The 17,594-nt window shown below is 31.0% G+C and overlaps 2 protein-coding genes across 3 annotated transcripts in view; both read left to right on the top strand.

Annotated features, from left to right (window-relative positions):
• The first annotated feature begins 3,180 nt into the window (after positions 1-3,180).
• LOC145317073 (uncharacterized) lies at positions 3,181-9,616 on the top strand. Its single transcript, XM_080157961.1, has 4 exons — positions 3,181-3,780; positions 7,739-8,224; positions 8,486-8,582; positions 8,899-9,616. The coding sequence occupies exons 1-4, from the start codon at positions 3,656-3,658 to the stop codon at positions 9,169-9,171; spliced, it is 981 nt and encodes a 326-aa protein (XP_080014087.1). The 5' UTR covers positions 3,181-3,655; the 3' UTR covers positions 9,172-9,616.
• A 1,477-nt stretch (positions 9,617-11,093) lies between these two features.
• Positions 11,094-17,594, top strand: part of VGlut (Vesicular glutamate transporter) — a 44,476-nt gene continuing 37,975 nt past the window's right edge. Inside the window, exon 1 of one of the 2 annotated variants that reach the window (XR_013878859.1) lies at positions 11,094-11,227. The gene's annotated coding sequence lies outside the window, so the exon portion shown is untranslated. Of the gene's footprint in view, positions 11,850-17,594 lie in introns of both variants that reach the window. The other variant, XR_013878858.1, reaches the window with a different exon arrangement.

Here is a 17,594-nt window from a genome sequence, read left to right as displayed (position 1 = left end):
ATCAGCCCATAATATGAAGTAGCTGACCACTGAAGCGGTTGAGTTCTTCAATTTGTGGTGCTTTATGTCATTGATATGGTTTTAGGCTATTTTTAAGCCGTCTCCTTCATGCTATGAAAAATCAGCTGGGATAGCACTCTTCCTGTGTCGCCAAACGTAAATAACCCTTCAGCCGTTAATATAAATTTTCTCAGCAATTATTTTCTGTAGTCTGCGGCTGAGCCATTATTTTCTAAAATCCGCAGCTAAGCCACCAGTTGCTACAATCCGCAGCCGTGCTAACATTTTCTAAAACCACAGCCGAGCCAACAACAATTCCTAATATTCGCAGGCGAGCCGCATTCAAAATGTTCTTCTGTTGAGTCTTGATTTAAACAGAAAGACATATTAATAAAGAAAACAACAAATATTAAAAATCTACTTGGAAACGTTCTGTAAAGTAAAATGTTAAAATATTATCGAAAATCAAATATGATAGAATTAAACAGAAAACTTATCAAGATAGTTCTGGTTCCATGATTTCTATGTGCTAATATACATTTTAATTCATTCGATTTTTAAATTTATTTCAATCTAATTTTATTATTTAAAGCATTCTTTAAAACCTATAAAGAAAAGTGAATAGTAAAAAAAGCAAAGCATATATTTAGAAATGCAAAGTCTTGAAAACTAAAAATATTTCACTAAATTTGTCTTCTTCAGACCTGCTTATCACAGAATAAAAAAGTTTAGAATGAAATGTAAATCAAAATTTAAAGTGCTTTCCCCTAAAGAGCGGAATGAGCACAAAAATACATCATTTTATTTTGATAGTATGGAGTATTTTTCTCTTTATGCCCAACAACTGCGATGGCGCTTATCTTGCGGTGCCTACACCTACCATTCCCTAATCCTGCAGGTAAGGTTAAGGGGCGTAGCCGCTAGTAGCATACATTAGATTAATAATAAAGACACTCAGGCTGTACCCAACCATAAAGTTTAAACATACTAAACTAAATTTAGTTATCTTTTAATACCTGTTTTAGGCTCTAGGATAGTTATTTTTCCATGAATATTTCTTAGCTAGGGGCGAAACTGCTAGTCCTAATAAAGTACATAGTAATCTATAGTTTTACATTTAAACTATCAAATTCTTGTATTGCCGCCGCAGCTGTAGAAGTTTTGCCAAAGTTGTAGTTTATCGGCCTCTCATTTTCTTTTCAAACGTCCGCTGATACTGTTGGCTCGTTATAAAAAGGAGCTGCATGTAACAGTATAGCCGTAGTGGACAGATACCCAGACATAATTTGTTCGAGTGCAATTTAAGGACATCTTTTGCTGTATGATTTTCAAAAATCTAAATCTACGTTTTCACCTTGATTTTGTCTGTTTTTTAAGTTATGTATTGTTTTAAAATCTTCTTTTGATTTTAAATTATTTATCTATTTCTTTTTAATTCTGATATTTATCTTGTCCTTTTTCCAACAAACCCCTTTTAGCTACTTAAAATTCTAGTTTTCCTTCAAAATAACCTAAAAAAGTATGATAGTATTTTATTAACTTTTTAAAAATTATAGTGTTATATCCACTAAATTGAAGTTTTTTGAAAAGCATCATACCATTTAATTTAATCATGATTACTTAACAAAAAATAAGGATTTTTCACAAGCAATTTACATTTTTTTTGTGATTTTGTGGGTCCACTCTGAAACAAACTTTCAAGGTGATTCTAAAGTGAATTAAAAATACATATAAAACTATCTTATTTGAGCTTGTTGTGGTGTGTAAACTTCTTTCAAGTTCTAGAGAGAAAGTTGACCAGCTTAGCAAGCAATCACTGACCTTCCCAACCCCATCACCCCCCTCCCCATTCCCTTTATTTAAAAAGCTTCAATACATTTTCTTTTTCTCCTCATAAAAGCCTTTTATCTTCCCTTTTTTAAATGTTTTCAAATTCCTCTCCTTTTCAGCTGTAAAAATTGCATTCTTAAGGAATGTTTGATTGTGTGTCTGTGTTTTTATGTATTGTAATTTGACAGTTACGTCTTACTATTAACATACAATGAAAAAAAAGTTTTTAAAAAGTTAAAAATACTTATCTTATACATTGGGTATACTTATAGGAGATGTATTTTTAAAAGATTTGTTAGTTTTTAAAAATACTCAATGCTTTAAAGAAAATAAGAACTTTATTTTTTTTAATTATGCAATATTTCATCCTTGTTATAAATTTAAATTTTCCAAGAATAATCTTTTAATAAGATAATATTTAAAGAATGTAGATTACTTTAATAATGACTATTTTTCAAGGAGGAAGGGAATATTGCTGGTTTATCAAATTTATACCTTTTCTTTCCTCCAAAATTTACAAGCTACACAAGACAGTGTTATTTACATTTTGATTTTTGGGGGGAGGGAGGGGTTTCATTTATCGTCCAATATCTTATCCCTAAAACCCTGCTATTTATAAATGCTGTTGCACAATCGAATTAAAATTTATAGACTCCGCAGTTTAAAAATTTTAACACATTTAGTTTTGCAAAATTCCTTCATTTCGAATTAGAACACAATAAGAGGGGGGATTCCTGTAATTAATTGGTACACTAAGCTGTATCTTTTGTGTGAATCTAAAAAAAATATCTTAAAATGGAGTATTGTATATCAAAATTTATTAATATCTAACTCTAAATACTTAAGTAGTTGAATGTTTGTCAATCTGTAAATCTTATGTGCCTTACAAGATCTCAAAAACTGCTGGTCCAATAATAGAGATAACAAAACACTCGAGTAATATTATGAGAATGTATTTGTAAGTAAGAATGACGCATCACGTATATAATAGAAATTCAGGAATAAAGGTATAGTAAAAATAATATCTATTATTAAGACATCAATTATTTTAAATCTGATATTTAGGTAAGCCTTTGAATTAGGTATTCAGTGGAAATGATATAGAGTAGTTAATACACTCAGACTGTACCAAACTGTACAATAACGAAATTGATTCGAAAAAAATCACGATTCCTATACGTGGTTTTCAGCTGTCAATGGGGAGGGGGGGGGGACATATAGTAAAATTGACGATCTCTCCATTTGCCTCATTTTCAAATCTTTGTTCAAACTTTGCTATTTCCCTATCTCTTTGTCCCTGCTTTAGTTGTAGCTGTGTGTGTTTGTAAGTATATGTACCTGTGTGTGTGTGTGTGTATGTGAGTGTGTGTGAAGTGCAGAATGACCGCTCCCCAAAGATACTCAGATAAATACATTCTCAAGTGGATCTTTCTATTTGTTTCTTTCTCTCTCTATCCATCTCGCTCTTTCTTTCATTTACTCTCTCTCTCCTTCTTTCTGTGTCTGGATCTCTCTCTCTCTCTCTCTCTTCTTTACTTAGCCTTTCTTTGTATCTCTCTCCCTCTTATTTTTTGTTTCATATTTTGTGTTGAACGGTCTTTCATTTCATCTCAGCTGATTTTACCTGAAAGTGTGTTTTTGTGTTTGCGTGAGTAATTTTGTGTGTTTGTTGGTCTGTACGGGTGTGTGTGTGTGTGTGTGTGTGATTTTAAGTGAGTGTAACAAAACTGTTGCCTCAGCAAATACTGGACTAGTCTCAAATTAAAAGCTAAGGCGTGTGCGTGTGTGTATCATATTTTTTGTAGTACTTTAATAATCTCCAAAAATGCCCTCTCGCAGATGGATGTGGGTGCGTCCAACCCCCCATATTTACGCTTACAACAGGGAGCTGTCAACCGCCTCGGCGGCTGCAACAACTAGCTCTGTAGCAGAATCCATCGCAAACGCCAGGTACTGTTTTTATTTAATGCCTTTGGGCTGTTAGTAATGTTACTTTCAAATAGTACATACTAATTTTGAATCATTTAAGGCTCATTAAATCAACTCTTAACTAAACTTTATCCTTAAAATAAGTCCTAAATTTAATGTTTTTAGTTTAATGAAGATTTAACAAGCAAGGCTAAACGAATTAGCCCATGAAATTTAAATTTAGTAGGTCACTAAATTTATTTTCATTTAAATATTTAAAATTAAGCATATTAAGAAAAAGTACAAACAAAAGAGAATCTAAAAATTAGATACAGTAACAAAAAATGCATGAAAAATACCATACACCTATTTGAAAAAGATTTTATAGTGCGAGTTAAAACGTTCCATTGATTAATTAATCTCAAGGGCGGCGTTGTTACTGTTCTTTATTTTGTGACGTCATCCGACACCTATCAGAAACCAACTATTGAACCAAAGTTCAAACTGTTCAAAAAATTAACCCCTCTCCCCCTCAAAAAATTTTCTTTTTTCTTTTTAAAACTAAAATTAAAATAGTGGGGTCGACTCCCCCCCCCAAAAAAAAAAAAAATTCTCCCCCCCCAAAAAATTTTTATTTTATTTTTTCTTTTAAATCTAAAATATGAAAAATTGGTTTAATTAAACCTCTTGGGGAAAAAAGCCCCTAGAGGGTAGGGGCGAAGCCGCTAGTAGAAATATATTTCTTGATGATATTTTAATGACAGACTGACCGTCGGTAAACCCGTGGACAAAAAATCATAAAAATAGCAGTGCTACCAAAATAAAATGAAATGGTGTGTGTGTGTGTGTGTGTGTGTGTGTAAATGTGTGTGTTTGTGTATGAACTGTGTTTGTGTTTCTAATTCTTTAGGGGACAAAAGATAGTACATCTATAGAAAACAAAAACTGTCATTTGAAATAATTGATCAGTATTGCACTTATATAACAACTTTTTATAAACTTTTAACAACAAAGAATATAATTCAAATTTAAAAGTAAAGTGAAACCTTTAAATGGTCAAAATGACTTGAATAGTATTTTTTCTCAAGCATTATCTATTATCAATGAGTTCTGTAATGTCTGGACCTTAAAGTAAAGAAAGGGCAAGACACAGGATTAACATCTTTCCTTCAAATATTTCACAACATCAGTATTGTCTGTGATAACTTTTTAAAAGAATTTTAAGACATTTTAACTTAATGCTTATAGAGACCTTTTCTACATTTTAAAAATCTAGAAATTTAAAAACGCCTTTGAAATAGAGAAAAAAATTAATTTAAGCAATGCAAATCTAAATTGGTTTGATAAAATACATGTTTCTTTTCTGAGAAGCTTTGTAAATGTCTAAGGGTGTTTTATAATATGTGCAAAAACACTTTATTGCCAGTAGATAATAGATGTTAAGGCCGAACTAAAGGAACTAGTTACTAAATCAAACATTGAATTAATTCATATGTATATCACATAAAAATAGCTTATCATTTTAAATGTTACATAGCAAACTTTAATAACATTGCATGATTGCATTCTTTTTATTGATATAAAACACCTACATATAAGCAAAGAAAATTCTATTAATATGAAAAAGCCGCGCTATTATTGTTGACCCTATCTAATTTTGTGTCCTCAGACGTATGTTTATTGTAAAGATATTTAACATTTGGCGTCTCAACTTGCTTCAAATGTTTTTGGAGATTTTTAGTAGCGAAGCTACACCATATGTGTTTATGTCTGTCCTTCTGTCTGTCTGTTATAATGCTGGGAGGTTGCAGATTTTTATTTTTTTCATAACTACCTATTTTTCTTTAATCTAATTTTTCTCCAATGTTTGCTTGTATATACTGCTTATGTGGTTTCAAAAGCTTCGCTATTAATAGACGTAATCGCTTTATTCAGAAGCACATACACTCTTATTTTCTAATTGTTGTCGGCAGGACAATGAGAGAAATTCGTAAATTCTGTTGTCACTAATTAAACATTGAAATATTCGAATTCTATGCAAATATATTTTTTAAAACTATTTTACTATGATTTTATTGAATGAAAAAAGCTTGATAGTTTATATTAAAACTAGCGGCTTCGCCCCTAGCCTCTAGGGGCTTTGCCCCAAGAGGTTTGATCAAACCAAATTTTTCGTATTTTAGATTTTAAAAAAAAAATTGGGGGGGGGGGAATAAGAGAAATTCGTAAATTCTGTTGTCATTAATTAAACATTGAAATATTAGAATTCTATGCAAATATATTTTCAAAAAAACTATTTTACTATGATTTTATTGAATGAAAAAAGCTTGATAGTTTATATTAAAACTAGCGGCTTCGGCCCTAGCCTCTAGGGGCTTTGCCCCAAGAGGTTTGATCAAATTTTTCGTATTTTAGATTTAAAAAAAAAAAATTGGGGGGGGGAATTTATTTTTTTTTGGGGGGGGGAGGTAGTCGACCCCACTATTTTAATTTTAGTTTTAAAAAGAAAAAAAATCATTTTTTGGGGGGGGGGGTATTTTTCACTTTTGGGGGGGTTGGGTGTCCCACCCCCCAAGAAAATAGTTATAAACCTTCCCGGGACCTATGAGAAGCTACCCTGTAAAGAAGAACCCGATCGGTTCAGCGGTTAGCGAGATCCTTCGCTACAAACAAACAGACAGACAAACAGACAGACAAACAAACAGACAGACATCGTTCTGCTTTGTATTATAGATTGTTGATGTAAAAACTTTTAAAGTGGCGAAAATCATAAATTTATTTCCTAATCATCACCGAAATCTCCTTAACACACACTATATTGTAAACCATTCAGAAAAGAATTAATCTATCACCCTAAAAGGCTAACAACATTTGTGTACAATCATCCTTGTTCTCCTCGTGTTGTTTTTCATTGTATTTTAGGATAAGACATGACCTTGCGAATTTAAAAGTATGCCCACCCAACTTTTTTTTTTTTTTTTTTCCAGTAGTAGAAATGTTTACACAATTATCTAAATTAACTAAAAAAAAATAAAATTCTTCTAATTTAATTCATTCTAATTATTAAGGCTTTTCCCATCTTTAATATCAATATTAATTTTAAAATTTTTAAATTAAAAAAAATGTGTTAAAAGTCACACATACAACTATCAAAGGATCTTTGTGATCGAAAGCTTTGTTAAAATTTAAACTGCTTTGGTATCATTTATATGTATATCCTTATAATAATGTAACAGGATGTTTGTGTGTCTGTGTGTTTGTGTGTTTGTATGTTTGTACCGAAGGATCTCGCTAACCGCTGAACCGATCGGGTTCTCCTTAACAGGGTAGCTTCTCATAGGTCCCGGGAAGGTTTATAACTTTTTTCTTGGGGGGTGGGACACCCCCAACCCCCCCAAAAAAAAATTTTTTTTTTAATTTTTTAAACTAAAATGAAAAATGAGAGGGGGGGCACCCAGCACCCCCTCCCAAAAAAAAAAGTTTTCGCCCCCCAAAAATTTATTTTTACTTTTTCTTTTAAAATCTAAAATAAGAAATTGAATTATTAAATTCAACTCTCTCCTTAAGTGCCCCGAGAGGCCTCTAGGGGCGTAGCCGCTAGTTTTAGATAATAAAACAAAAAAATTTTTTTCAAAAAATATATTAATATATAATCTATTCTATAGAATTATCCAAAATCTAAATTGTGTGTTTATAATTATTATATTATTTGTACTTGAAATATTTTTTTCAAACTTTTAAATTTAAAAAAAAACTATTAAAGGATCTTTGTGATCGAATGCTTTGTTAAAATCAAACTGCTTGTATGTTTGATTATTAAACAGCATTGGTATCATTTATATCTGTATATATATTTTAGATAATATCAAATAAAAAACATTTAAAATATTTTTTTCAAAAGATATATTGATATATAATCTTTTCTATAAAATTATCCAAAATTTAAATTGTGTGTTTATTATTATTATATTATTTGTACTTTAATTATTTTTATTTTCAGAAATATTCGTGCCAGCAGTGAAGTAGCTCTTGACCGTAGCACAGCCCAGACCTACGCCCGCGCCACCAGCGTGGCACCAGCTCCAGGTACCAGCCTTACTGGATACACAGGATACTATGGCCGCCAGCTGGCACTTCACAGACAGGCCGAGGAGTCTAGAAAGGCAGAGTCCGCCAGCAGATCCGCCTCTGTTGCCGCCGCGTCAGCTGCAAGCAGGCAGATGTCAGCCGCAGCGGCCAGCAGACAGATGTCAGCCTCAGCAGCCAGCAGACAGATGTCAGCATCTGCGTCCAGCAGCCAGATGGCTGCCAGCTCTGCCACATCCAGCAGGACTGCTGTGTCAGCACAGATGACCAAGACAACCACAACCATGGAGTCTGTGAAGACGACCACAGAGAGAGAGGAGACAATTCTCCAGAGTAAGAGAGCGGCACTTATGAGAGCACAGGAGAGTAGTATCAAGGAGGGACGCCAGAGTATCAGCAGGTACAGATTTAATCAATAAAACTAATATTGGTGAAATGTTTTAATATTTTCAACAGGAAAGGTTTATTGACAGAACTAACCCAGATTTACCCTAAAATTAGCATTCATATTTTATTAGAATTAAAACTACGATGGGGCTATATGCAGTAAAAACTTTAATAAGAACAGTCAACGTTATGTCTAGTATATGAAATGAAAAGATATTGATGAATGATTGACCATCTAGGATAATAATTCTCTTAATAGTTAACCTATTTGCAGAGCTGTGAGAAGAGCAGAGCAGCATGCTGAGTCAAGTGGCAGAGACCCTAGACACGTCGGAGTTCCAAGGGAAACTGGTGATGATATTTTGAAAAAGGTACATCACAAAATTAGTACTTATACTTATGTATCAGTAAGCGGGTTTTTGTCTGTGTCTACTGAAATATATCCTTAATCGCATGCTCTCCTTGTTATAGCTCCTGGAATGGTTATGTTTATTTTGGAGAAGGATACATTGCATCAACGCTTTTCTGCTTCGTCTATACAGAGCTTCTAGATGCTAGGGGCGCAGCCGCTAGTGTTGAAATAAACAATTTCAGTTTTTATAAAATTAAAATTTTGCATTTTGATTATATTGATTATTTTTTTGTCTAATTTATCAGTAAAATAAATTAAGAAAATTGTTTTTTTAGATTGCTGATATCCACATGACCCCCTTTGACTCTAGAGAGCTGGGTGTGGCCAAGGCCGCCCTCAACCAGGGCAGGCTCAAGATTGACCGCATGGAGAAGGAGCTGAACGCCATCACCGCGTCCGCCATGAAGTTCCAGTCCTCCTACACCAAGTCTGCCGCCCAGATGGCTAAGGAAGCCATGATGGCCTGCGATGCTGAGGCCGCCTCAACAACCAAGAAAACAAGGAAGACAGTTATCGAAGAAACGAAGCGAGGAGTTCGTGCTGCTTAAATATAATCTTGGCCCCTCTTATGAAATCAACACCTTATATTGAAAAAACAATTTTATAATAGTAAATAAAACAGCAAAGAATAAAATATTATTAAATTGTCAATGTAAGATATGTAAATACAAAAAAATGATATATATTAATACCTATAATAAGATGTAAAAAACTGCCATTTAACAAATGCAAAAGTGTGCTATGATTTTTTTATACATAAATATGCAACTGTACTTAGCAAATGAGACAAAACGAATATATCGATCAATGTATAACAGATATGATTAAATTACCAGTGAAAAAAGAATAAAAAAAAATATATTTTTGCGATTTATCATGTAAATGAATGTTGATTAAAAAAAACAAATTTCAATGTAAAAAAAAATTTAATTTTACAAAAAGATTCCTTTAAATATATACGAACGATCTTATTGAAATAAATTTTATACTGAAGTTTTTCATTTTATTTGAAAGCGTGTCAGAAGCTTTAAAAAGATACTAAACTATATCACAAATATATCGAATATTAACAACATTAAAAGTAAAACATTTTGAAATATAGAAATTTTTAATGCTGGTCATAATGTTGACGAAAATATTCGTGCCTTTTATGCTGTATAAATGCAAGAATCTAGAGGGATTAGACAATGGATGATGAAAAGATAAGCATCCAAATGATGATACCTAATTATCTCAAATGTAGATGAAAATTTGTTATCGAAATGTTTGGGCACTACTACTTTGAAACCATTTAATAAAATTTTAATAAAAATTTTAGTTTTATAGCCATCGAATAAGATAACATGGTTACAAAACATTAAATAACAGTGTAATTTATAGTCCATTGAACCCTCCCCTCTATATAATGAATGGTTTACGAAGCAACAATTTATAGAACTTGATAGTCATGAAAATCCCGCCCTCATCAATCTTACCTTTATTTTGATTGGCTCAAATTCTCATGGCATCTCACTCCTAAATACTTTCTGCCCTACCTTCCCATTATCATTCTCATGACCTCTTAACTAGCCCCCTTCCCCTCCCATCCTCTCTTTAGCTCATGTCCTCGAAGACCAGCTACTCATGGTAATATATATATTATAAACTCTAAGTAAACACCTCATGGTATAGAAACTCCCATGAAATATAAAATAGGTTGGCTCTATACTTTGACATTGGAAGCGTATCATTTGAATATCTACAGATTTTAAAGGGCTTTGGTGATAATTTCCATTAAGGAAATAAGTTCATGAATACGAAGGGTCTAGTTAAAAATTTAAATCAAAATTGTTTTTGACCGTATTCCACAATCTATATAAAAGACAAATTACTTAATCTATTTTGTGAGTAATAATTGTAATTCAAAGTTGATTCTGGTGTAAACAACCTAAGAAGTAATCAAACTAAAATTCAAGTTCGGTAAAATAAATTACTCAGTTCAAAATTCACAAACAAACTTTAGAGAAAAAATGTTGATGCTTATTTTAGGTTAGATTATATTTAGATAGGTTAAAAAAAGCTCAACATGAATGTTACCCAACACCAAAAAATGTTTATTATTATTTTATTTTTTTACGTACACGAAAAACGTTAAATTAACAATGGTGGAAAATTTTTAAATATCACTAGATCAAATCTATTTTTATTTTTTTAAATCTCAGTCACGCAACCTTTTGCATAAAATATATTAAATTTACATTTTCGGCAGGTGTTGTCTTAATTAATCATTAAATGTTGAATTGAACTGAAATAATTTATACTTTAATATTTTCAATATATGCACAAGATAAGCGTATCTTAGTGCGGAGAATGATACCCTAATTATAGAGAAGATTTGCTTCTAAAATACAAGAATTTTAATATCATGTGTCCCCAAAATTAGTCTCCAGGTGTAAAAGTATGCAGAACTTAGCGCCAGACACTAACCAGTAGGACACGGGCATCACCTCCCTCCATCCACCAATAATTGGTCCGCACCACACTTGTAGCGGCCTCTGGTAACCTCTGACATTCTCTCTCTCAGTCCCTCTCTCAACCTCCGGGGAGGATAGAGACTCTCACAAAGTAAGTTATATTCTTCTTCTGTTTACAATATGTACATCAACTTTTTTGGTTCCCTAGGGATTTTAAGTGTGCGTGTGTGTGTGAGAAAATTTAACAGTTAATTAATCTTTTTTGTTTTTTTAATTAAGAAGAGCACTTAAATGCCACATTCAGACATTAATTTATAATAAAGTTTAAATTTTCTTATTTAATTTACCAAAATTCTTAATTTATACAATGTATAATAGTTCTTTTCAAGAATATACAAAAAATTCTTCAACGTTTGAGTGCATTATAAATAAGTTGAATTTAATTTATTTTTCAAAAGATAAATTCCCCTCCCCCCTCCCAAAAAAAAAAAGATATAGCCCCATATTTTACATATGATATCTAAAGATAAGAAAATAACAATATAAGATTAATTACAAAATTGTAGATTATGCACAATTATTTGAAAGAATAATCAATTATAATAGGTTTCCAAAAACATTCTAATTATAGCATTTTTAAAGTTAAAAAACACACAAAATAAGATAGTTACACAGAGCATCAAACAATTAAGTGTTAAATAATTCAAATCTCAAAGTTTAGTTGAAATGTCAGAAATGAGCTACAAAGACTATTTATAAAGTTTAAAGTTAAGGTAAGTTTAGTTTTGTTTTGATTTTATTGATATCTAACATATTTACTATTGAATGGTATATATTGTTTACACGAAGTATTATACAGGAAGTAACAGGATGTATGTCCAATAAGATCTCGTAACACAATTTTAAAGTAGTCTTTTATTGGTTAACTACAGTTTTCAAGCTATATAGATCGAGGGTACGTCACGTATGATAGTTATGGTCCCCCAAAATGGGGATAGATGTCACTTCTTTTGGCCTACCTATTCTATCAACGTCAGGAAATACCCTATATCCAATCTCTTTTCCATGGGTTTATTTCCCCCTTCTCTTTCACTTTCCCTATTATGACGTCAATAGAATCGGTAGGCTACTAGCTGTGACACCTATCCCCATTTTCCTAGGGCATTTAACGCAGCTACCCCCAAAAAAATATTTTTGACATAAAACTAATTTTGTGTCTCACCCTTCTTCGGTTGAGGCCCTAAGAAGCTATGGGCGAAGAAACTAGTATATATAAAAAAAATTATATATATTTCAATCCTAGTAGTATATATAAATGTTAATAACATAAATTCTTTTTTTGGTATATTTGGTACTAAATACTAATCTTAATCTTGGAATAAAAATATTTGATCACGAAATCTTCACAAATACAGGATTACTGGTTTTCTTATGGGAATAAATATTTTTAGTAGCGCAGCTAATCTTCTATGGTTTGTCTGTACGTCCCTTGCATGGACAATAAACTCCAGAAAAAAACATGTAATGCATAAAGTTTCATTAGCTATGTGATGTAAACCTTTGTTAACTAAAAGGATATAGACTATAGGTGGATATTATGACAGGGGAAAAATTGTCGTCAAATTTGGTTGCTAACATGGAACTCTCTTATTGGCTTGCTCATCCAGTAGGAGGGGATGAAGGTCATCGTTATTTACCCTGCTAAGAGTTTTACTTTATTAGAGAAAATGAAAATCTGGTGTAAGATCCAAATAATAATATATCCATAATTACTAACGTTACTTGCCCAGAATTGGTTTTCTGCGCCATTTATCCAAAATTATCCTTTATATTATGCCATTAAATGTTTTAAATTTTATTATTTCAAATAGCACAACTTTTTAATAAGGTCCAAAAATAATGTGTATTTACATTCTAATCTGCTATCCCACAGATAGAAGGATTTCTTAAAGTAAATCTAAAAGGATAGCAACATTTATTAAAACGAAGCCTAACAATTGCTCAATTTGAGCGTACTTTAAATTTTAGAATTAATTACAGAGATGCTACGCTTATAACATTATGCCCTATCGTCTATTGAATCACCATTTCAAAATCATGTTTTTACTGATAGAAAATAATTAAAACACACAATAATTTATTTTTTTTTTAACTAGTTTCTGATAATTGTAATTGTAAGTTTGCTACGCCTTTGAGATTATACCTTTTTGTTACATAAATCATCCAACAAGGTTTAGAATAAACAGAACGATTATAACAAATCAAAGTTAACAAGATATTACCCTAAACGAACGAACGGGCACATCCAAATTATAGAAAATGTATGCTCTTAAAAATGTAATATAAGGTAAGAAGGGGAAATATAATATCATGGATATTGAATTTTGAATATTACATTTAGTGTAGATCCTATCATATGGTTATTATATCAAGATTTTATATTTATATTTATAATACAAATAGTAACAATAAACTATAAATTTCAAATTGGTTTTATATTTTTTTTTGTAGATTTTTAACAAAAATAAATATTAAATAAATCTACTTCTTTTACTTAGTACTTAACTTCTATGCAATAAATGAATAAAAGACCAAGTGATACCTTATTGAATTACAAGTGGTTGCATCCCTAGCAGCTAAGAGAGCAAGGGTAATTCAGCCTAAAACCATTCAAAGACATTTCCTGAAAAGTACAACCAATTGAAACCAGTATTTTCCAAGATCTTAAGCGTCCAACAAACAAAAAACAATACTACTTTTTATAATAGGATTATGATAGCGATACAGTTGTATACAATTGTTTGAATAAAATATTTTATTTCACTTCAAGTCGATATCAGAAAAAAATAAAACTAAGTCTTATGACAAAAATAAAATTTATATTGTTGTTGACATATTAATGCCAATTTTTTTATTATTCTGTCATTGTCACCGTTTTTATGTCAATTTGTCTATCTAGCTAAATATCTATTTTATTAAATGGCAGCCCTTTTTCAGAAAAAAAACAATAAAAATCCTTACACGTCATTTTTATGGAAATTATAAGGAGAAAAAATATTGTTGATAGATTTAAGAGTAAATTATCGATTACATTATTATGTATCCATGGTTTTGTTTATAAATTAGTAAATTATTAAATATTTAAACAATATACAATTATGCAATTATTTTGGAATTAGTAAATATTTTTATATAAAAACAATATTTACAAAATTTGAATGATATTAGATTGTTCAGCCCAGGGAGCAAAAAGGATATTGGACTTGAATTTTACCTGAACCTAAAGTTTAATAAACACGTTCTCTCATTAGTGGTCTTGAAATTGTAATTAAATACTTTTTGATTGGTTGGTTCAAACTTGAAGTGATAGATGGACAAACGGACGAACAACTTTTAACTTCCTAATTTTTTTATCCTTATGAGAAGAATCAAGTTTATGAAATTATAAAACTTAACCTATAATAATTTTAGCTACGTGTAAATACTTACTTCTGCTTATTTACGTTATTCTAATGAAAGTTATTACGATTTTTTTTGTTAGAATAAACAAAAAGTAATAACGAAATATAATCCTAAAGATATTTACTCTGTAAATATACTTTAATGATCATATAGGTGGCTACACACTTAGCCTCTAAGAGCTTAATAAAAGAAAGAATGTTTAGGAGTACCCAGCTTAGGAGGCTATTTGTTTTATAGAAGGGGAGAAGATTTTACTTAACTATATAAATAAAGCCTACATGATGAGATAGATATAAGATAAACCAGCCAATTAAGATATATTTCGTTACAAAGTAAACTATATAACTACATACAACAGCTGTTTCTTTAGCCCGGACGGACGGACATACCCTTAATGTAGAAAAGTCTGAAATGTTTTAAAATGTTTATGTGTAACACATGAAGTGTTTTGGTTGAATTATAAATTGTCTGCCCAAATTCCTAACTACATAGCTCTGCTTAGTTTTGGTTGAATTATAAATTGTCTGCCCAAACTCCTAACTACATAGCTCTGCTTAGTTTTAGTTGAATTATAAATTCTCTGCCCAAACTCCTAACTACATAGCTCTGCTTAGTTTTGGTTCTGTTTAGAGAGATAAAGATGTTCTTACTAGTGTTCTAACAATGTTATTAATCTTTTAAAATTATTTTAGTACATTTAACATGAAAATATTCTGTTTATAGTTATACCTCTTGCAAAAATTGTCTAAAAAAAATACCAAATGAAAATTCAAAAATCATTATTTTTCTGACTTACCGAACAACCAACCAACCTTAGATTTCATTTCTCAAAACCTCAAAAAGTTTTGTTTAAAAGTACTAAGCACAGATACCCCCTCCACACCTACTTATTTAAAAATAGATTGAAAATAAGGAGTAATCTTTTGTGTTGGTTATTTACTTTAGATCATGTTAAGTTAGGTTACACTGGGTACAGGGTAGCCCAGCAGGGTTAGGGCCTCACGCAGAGGTTAGGAATAGGTATAAGGGGGGGAAGGGGGGGATTTAGAACCCCATTACTTTCAATTTATTAAAAAGATAAAAGGGGTTAATGTGTGATCGCCGGATACTTTAAGGGAAAGCATCTCCCATCATTAATTATACGCTGTTTTAAAAATTGTATTATGGTAAGAGCACTAGTCTGTACACTTTGGATGATTTATGGGAGACAAGACTTCTCACACATAAACTTTTTATATTAGGACAATATTATACAATATTACAATACATTTATACTACAGTACTTGGTTGTTGTGGCTCAGCCAATGTAAAAATAAAATCACAAAATGTCTTTAATTTCAGGGAAGATTTGTTTAGTCCTTGAATATTTTACACTATTAAGCAAATTAACTTATCTAGTTCAAGAACGTTTTATTTTGTGTATCTTTAGGGTTTTTCTATCTAGTATTGAGAAAAAAACTTAGAGGCTTTAAAGTAGCAAGCTTTTGATTAAAGGAAAAGATTTATTAAACGGACAAGTAATTTATATTTTTAGATAGGCATCATGCTGGCATTGGGATTTAAGCTATTTATAGAGTAATAGGACAATAATACCAGCCCGATATATGCAAGGCTAAGGACGAGACAGTTGTACCAAGCACCATTATGTAAATAATATTTCCCCTCTTGGTTTTTTTTGTTAAACAAAAAGCTTCTATCTCTAAAAAGCAAAACCTCTCTAGGAATGATTCAAGTTTGTCTGTATATACTCAGCATTTACTCTGTAACTTAACTGTAAATGACAAGAAGCAACCTAGAAAATATTTAACATTATAAATTCATAGAATGACTAAGCAATTTCAAATTTCTTCTTAGAGGACAAGTCAATCTATCTTTTTCAACAAAATCCAGGATTTTATGGGTCCGATCTTTAAAAACACATGTTTTATGTCTTCAACATTCAAGGACAATAACCCTTAACCCTTAATGATCGCTTTGAGTAAAATATTTGAGTATTTTATCTTAATCTTTTTCGAAGCTCTTTATTGTGCCTAAAAAATTAAAACTTTTGGCCAAAGTATCCCAAATAACTTCATAATAATGGATTATTCTAATATGACAAAAAAAGTTCTATTTCATATTCCAAATATTTTTGAAGGATCGAGCTCACTTAGTAAAAATGATGAGATGATTCTAATTTTGATTCTGGTGGCGTGTCTCGGCTCATACCATTTCAAACTAGACCAAAATGTACAAAATAAAAATTTGTATATTCAAAATATGATTTATAACTTTATATTTTGAATACAATTTAATCAATTTGTATTTCTTTTTTGTTTATTTCACAGAATTTAAATGGATTTTTTAAAACTGTAGGCAAAAAAGTTTTGGCCTGAAACAGCCATTTAGAATTATGACGCTATTTTAGAGATTTACACCAAAAAATATTACTTAATCAATATCGATTGAAATTGAAATCAACATTCTTAAATCTATTTTATTTAACCCATTGTGATGAAGTATATATGTCTAATATGAGAATGAGTTTATTCTTGGCAACAAATAAACCTATTTTATATTAACTCATAACATATTATATAATTTCAAAGACCTAAAAAGCACGAGACTGACACACTTAGAATGAATTGTTAATAGAATCAATTTTAGCTACTCCAAAAATTTGTTAATGTAATGGTTTTATTTCTTGATTTAATTGATTATAAGGTTTTTGATAAACTGAAAATATCAATTTTAGTTACAAAAACATAAAATTGTTGACTCTTATTTATTAGTTCGAAACTTAAAAAACTGTTGGTCCCATTCTTACATGTCTCAAAGATTATTACATTTGCTTCAATTAACGATCCTAATTCCTGAAACTTAGCTGGATGGGTGGGACACCTGAGCATGTGTGTTTGCATCATAATTCTGTGTGAAGCCTGTACACCATTATTCAAACTTGAAACAAGTTAATCGTTCACAAGTTTATGTATTGTACACACAACCTTCCCAGAATATCAAAATAATAAGTTATTACTAGCGGTTACGCCCATAGGAACACTTCAGGAAGAGGGGGA

Source organism: Acartia tonsa, chromosome 4 (assembly GCF_053477335.1).
Source record: "Acartia tonsa isolate MP-2025a chromosome 4, ASM5347733v1, whole genome shotgun sequence".
NCBI classification, from domain to species: Eukaryota; Metazoa; Arthropoda; class Copepoda; order Calanoida; family Acartiidae; genus Acartia; species Acartia tonsa.
The sequence above is the reverse complement of the archived record's forward strand: the minus strand, read 5'-3'. Positions and strand labels throughout refer to the sequence as shown.

What these genes read in the sequence shown, in the direction of transcription:
- LOC145317073 (XM_080157961.1), top strand. Translation starts at nt 3,656, where the DNA reads ATGCCCTCTCGCAGATGGATGTGGGTGCGTCCAACCCCCCATATTTAC. An exon ending in GAATCCATCGCAAACGCCAG is followed by an intron (nt 3,781 to 7,738) that starts GTACTGTTTTTA and finishes TTTTATTTTCAG; the next exon opens with AAATATTCGTGCCAGCAGTG. An exon ending in GTGATGATATTTTGAAAAAG is followed by an intron (nt 8,583 to 8,898) that starts GTACATCACAAA and finishes TTGTTTTTTTAG; the next exon opens with ATTGCTGATATCCACATGAC.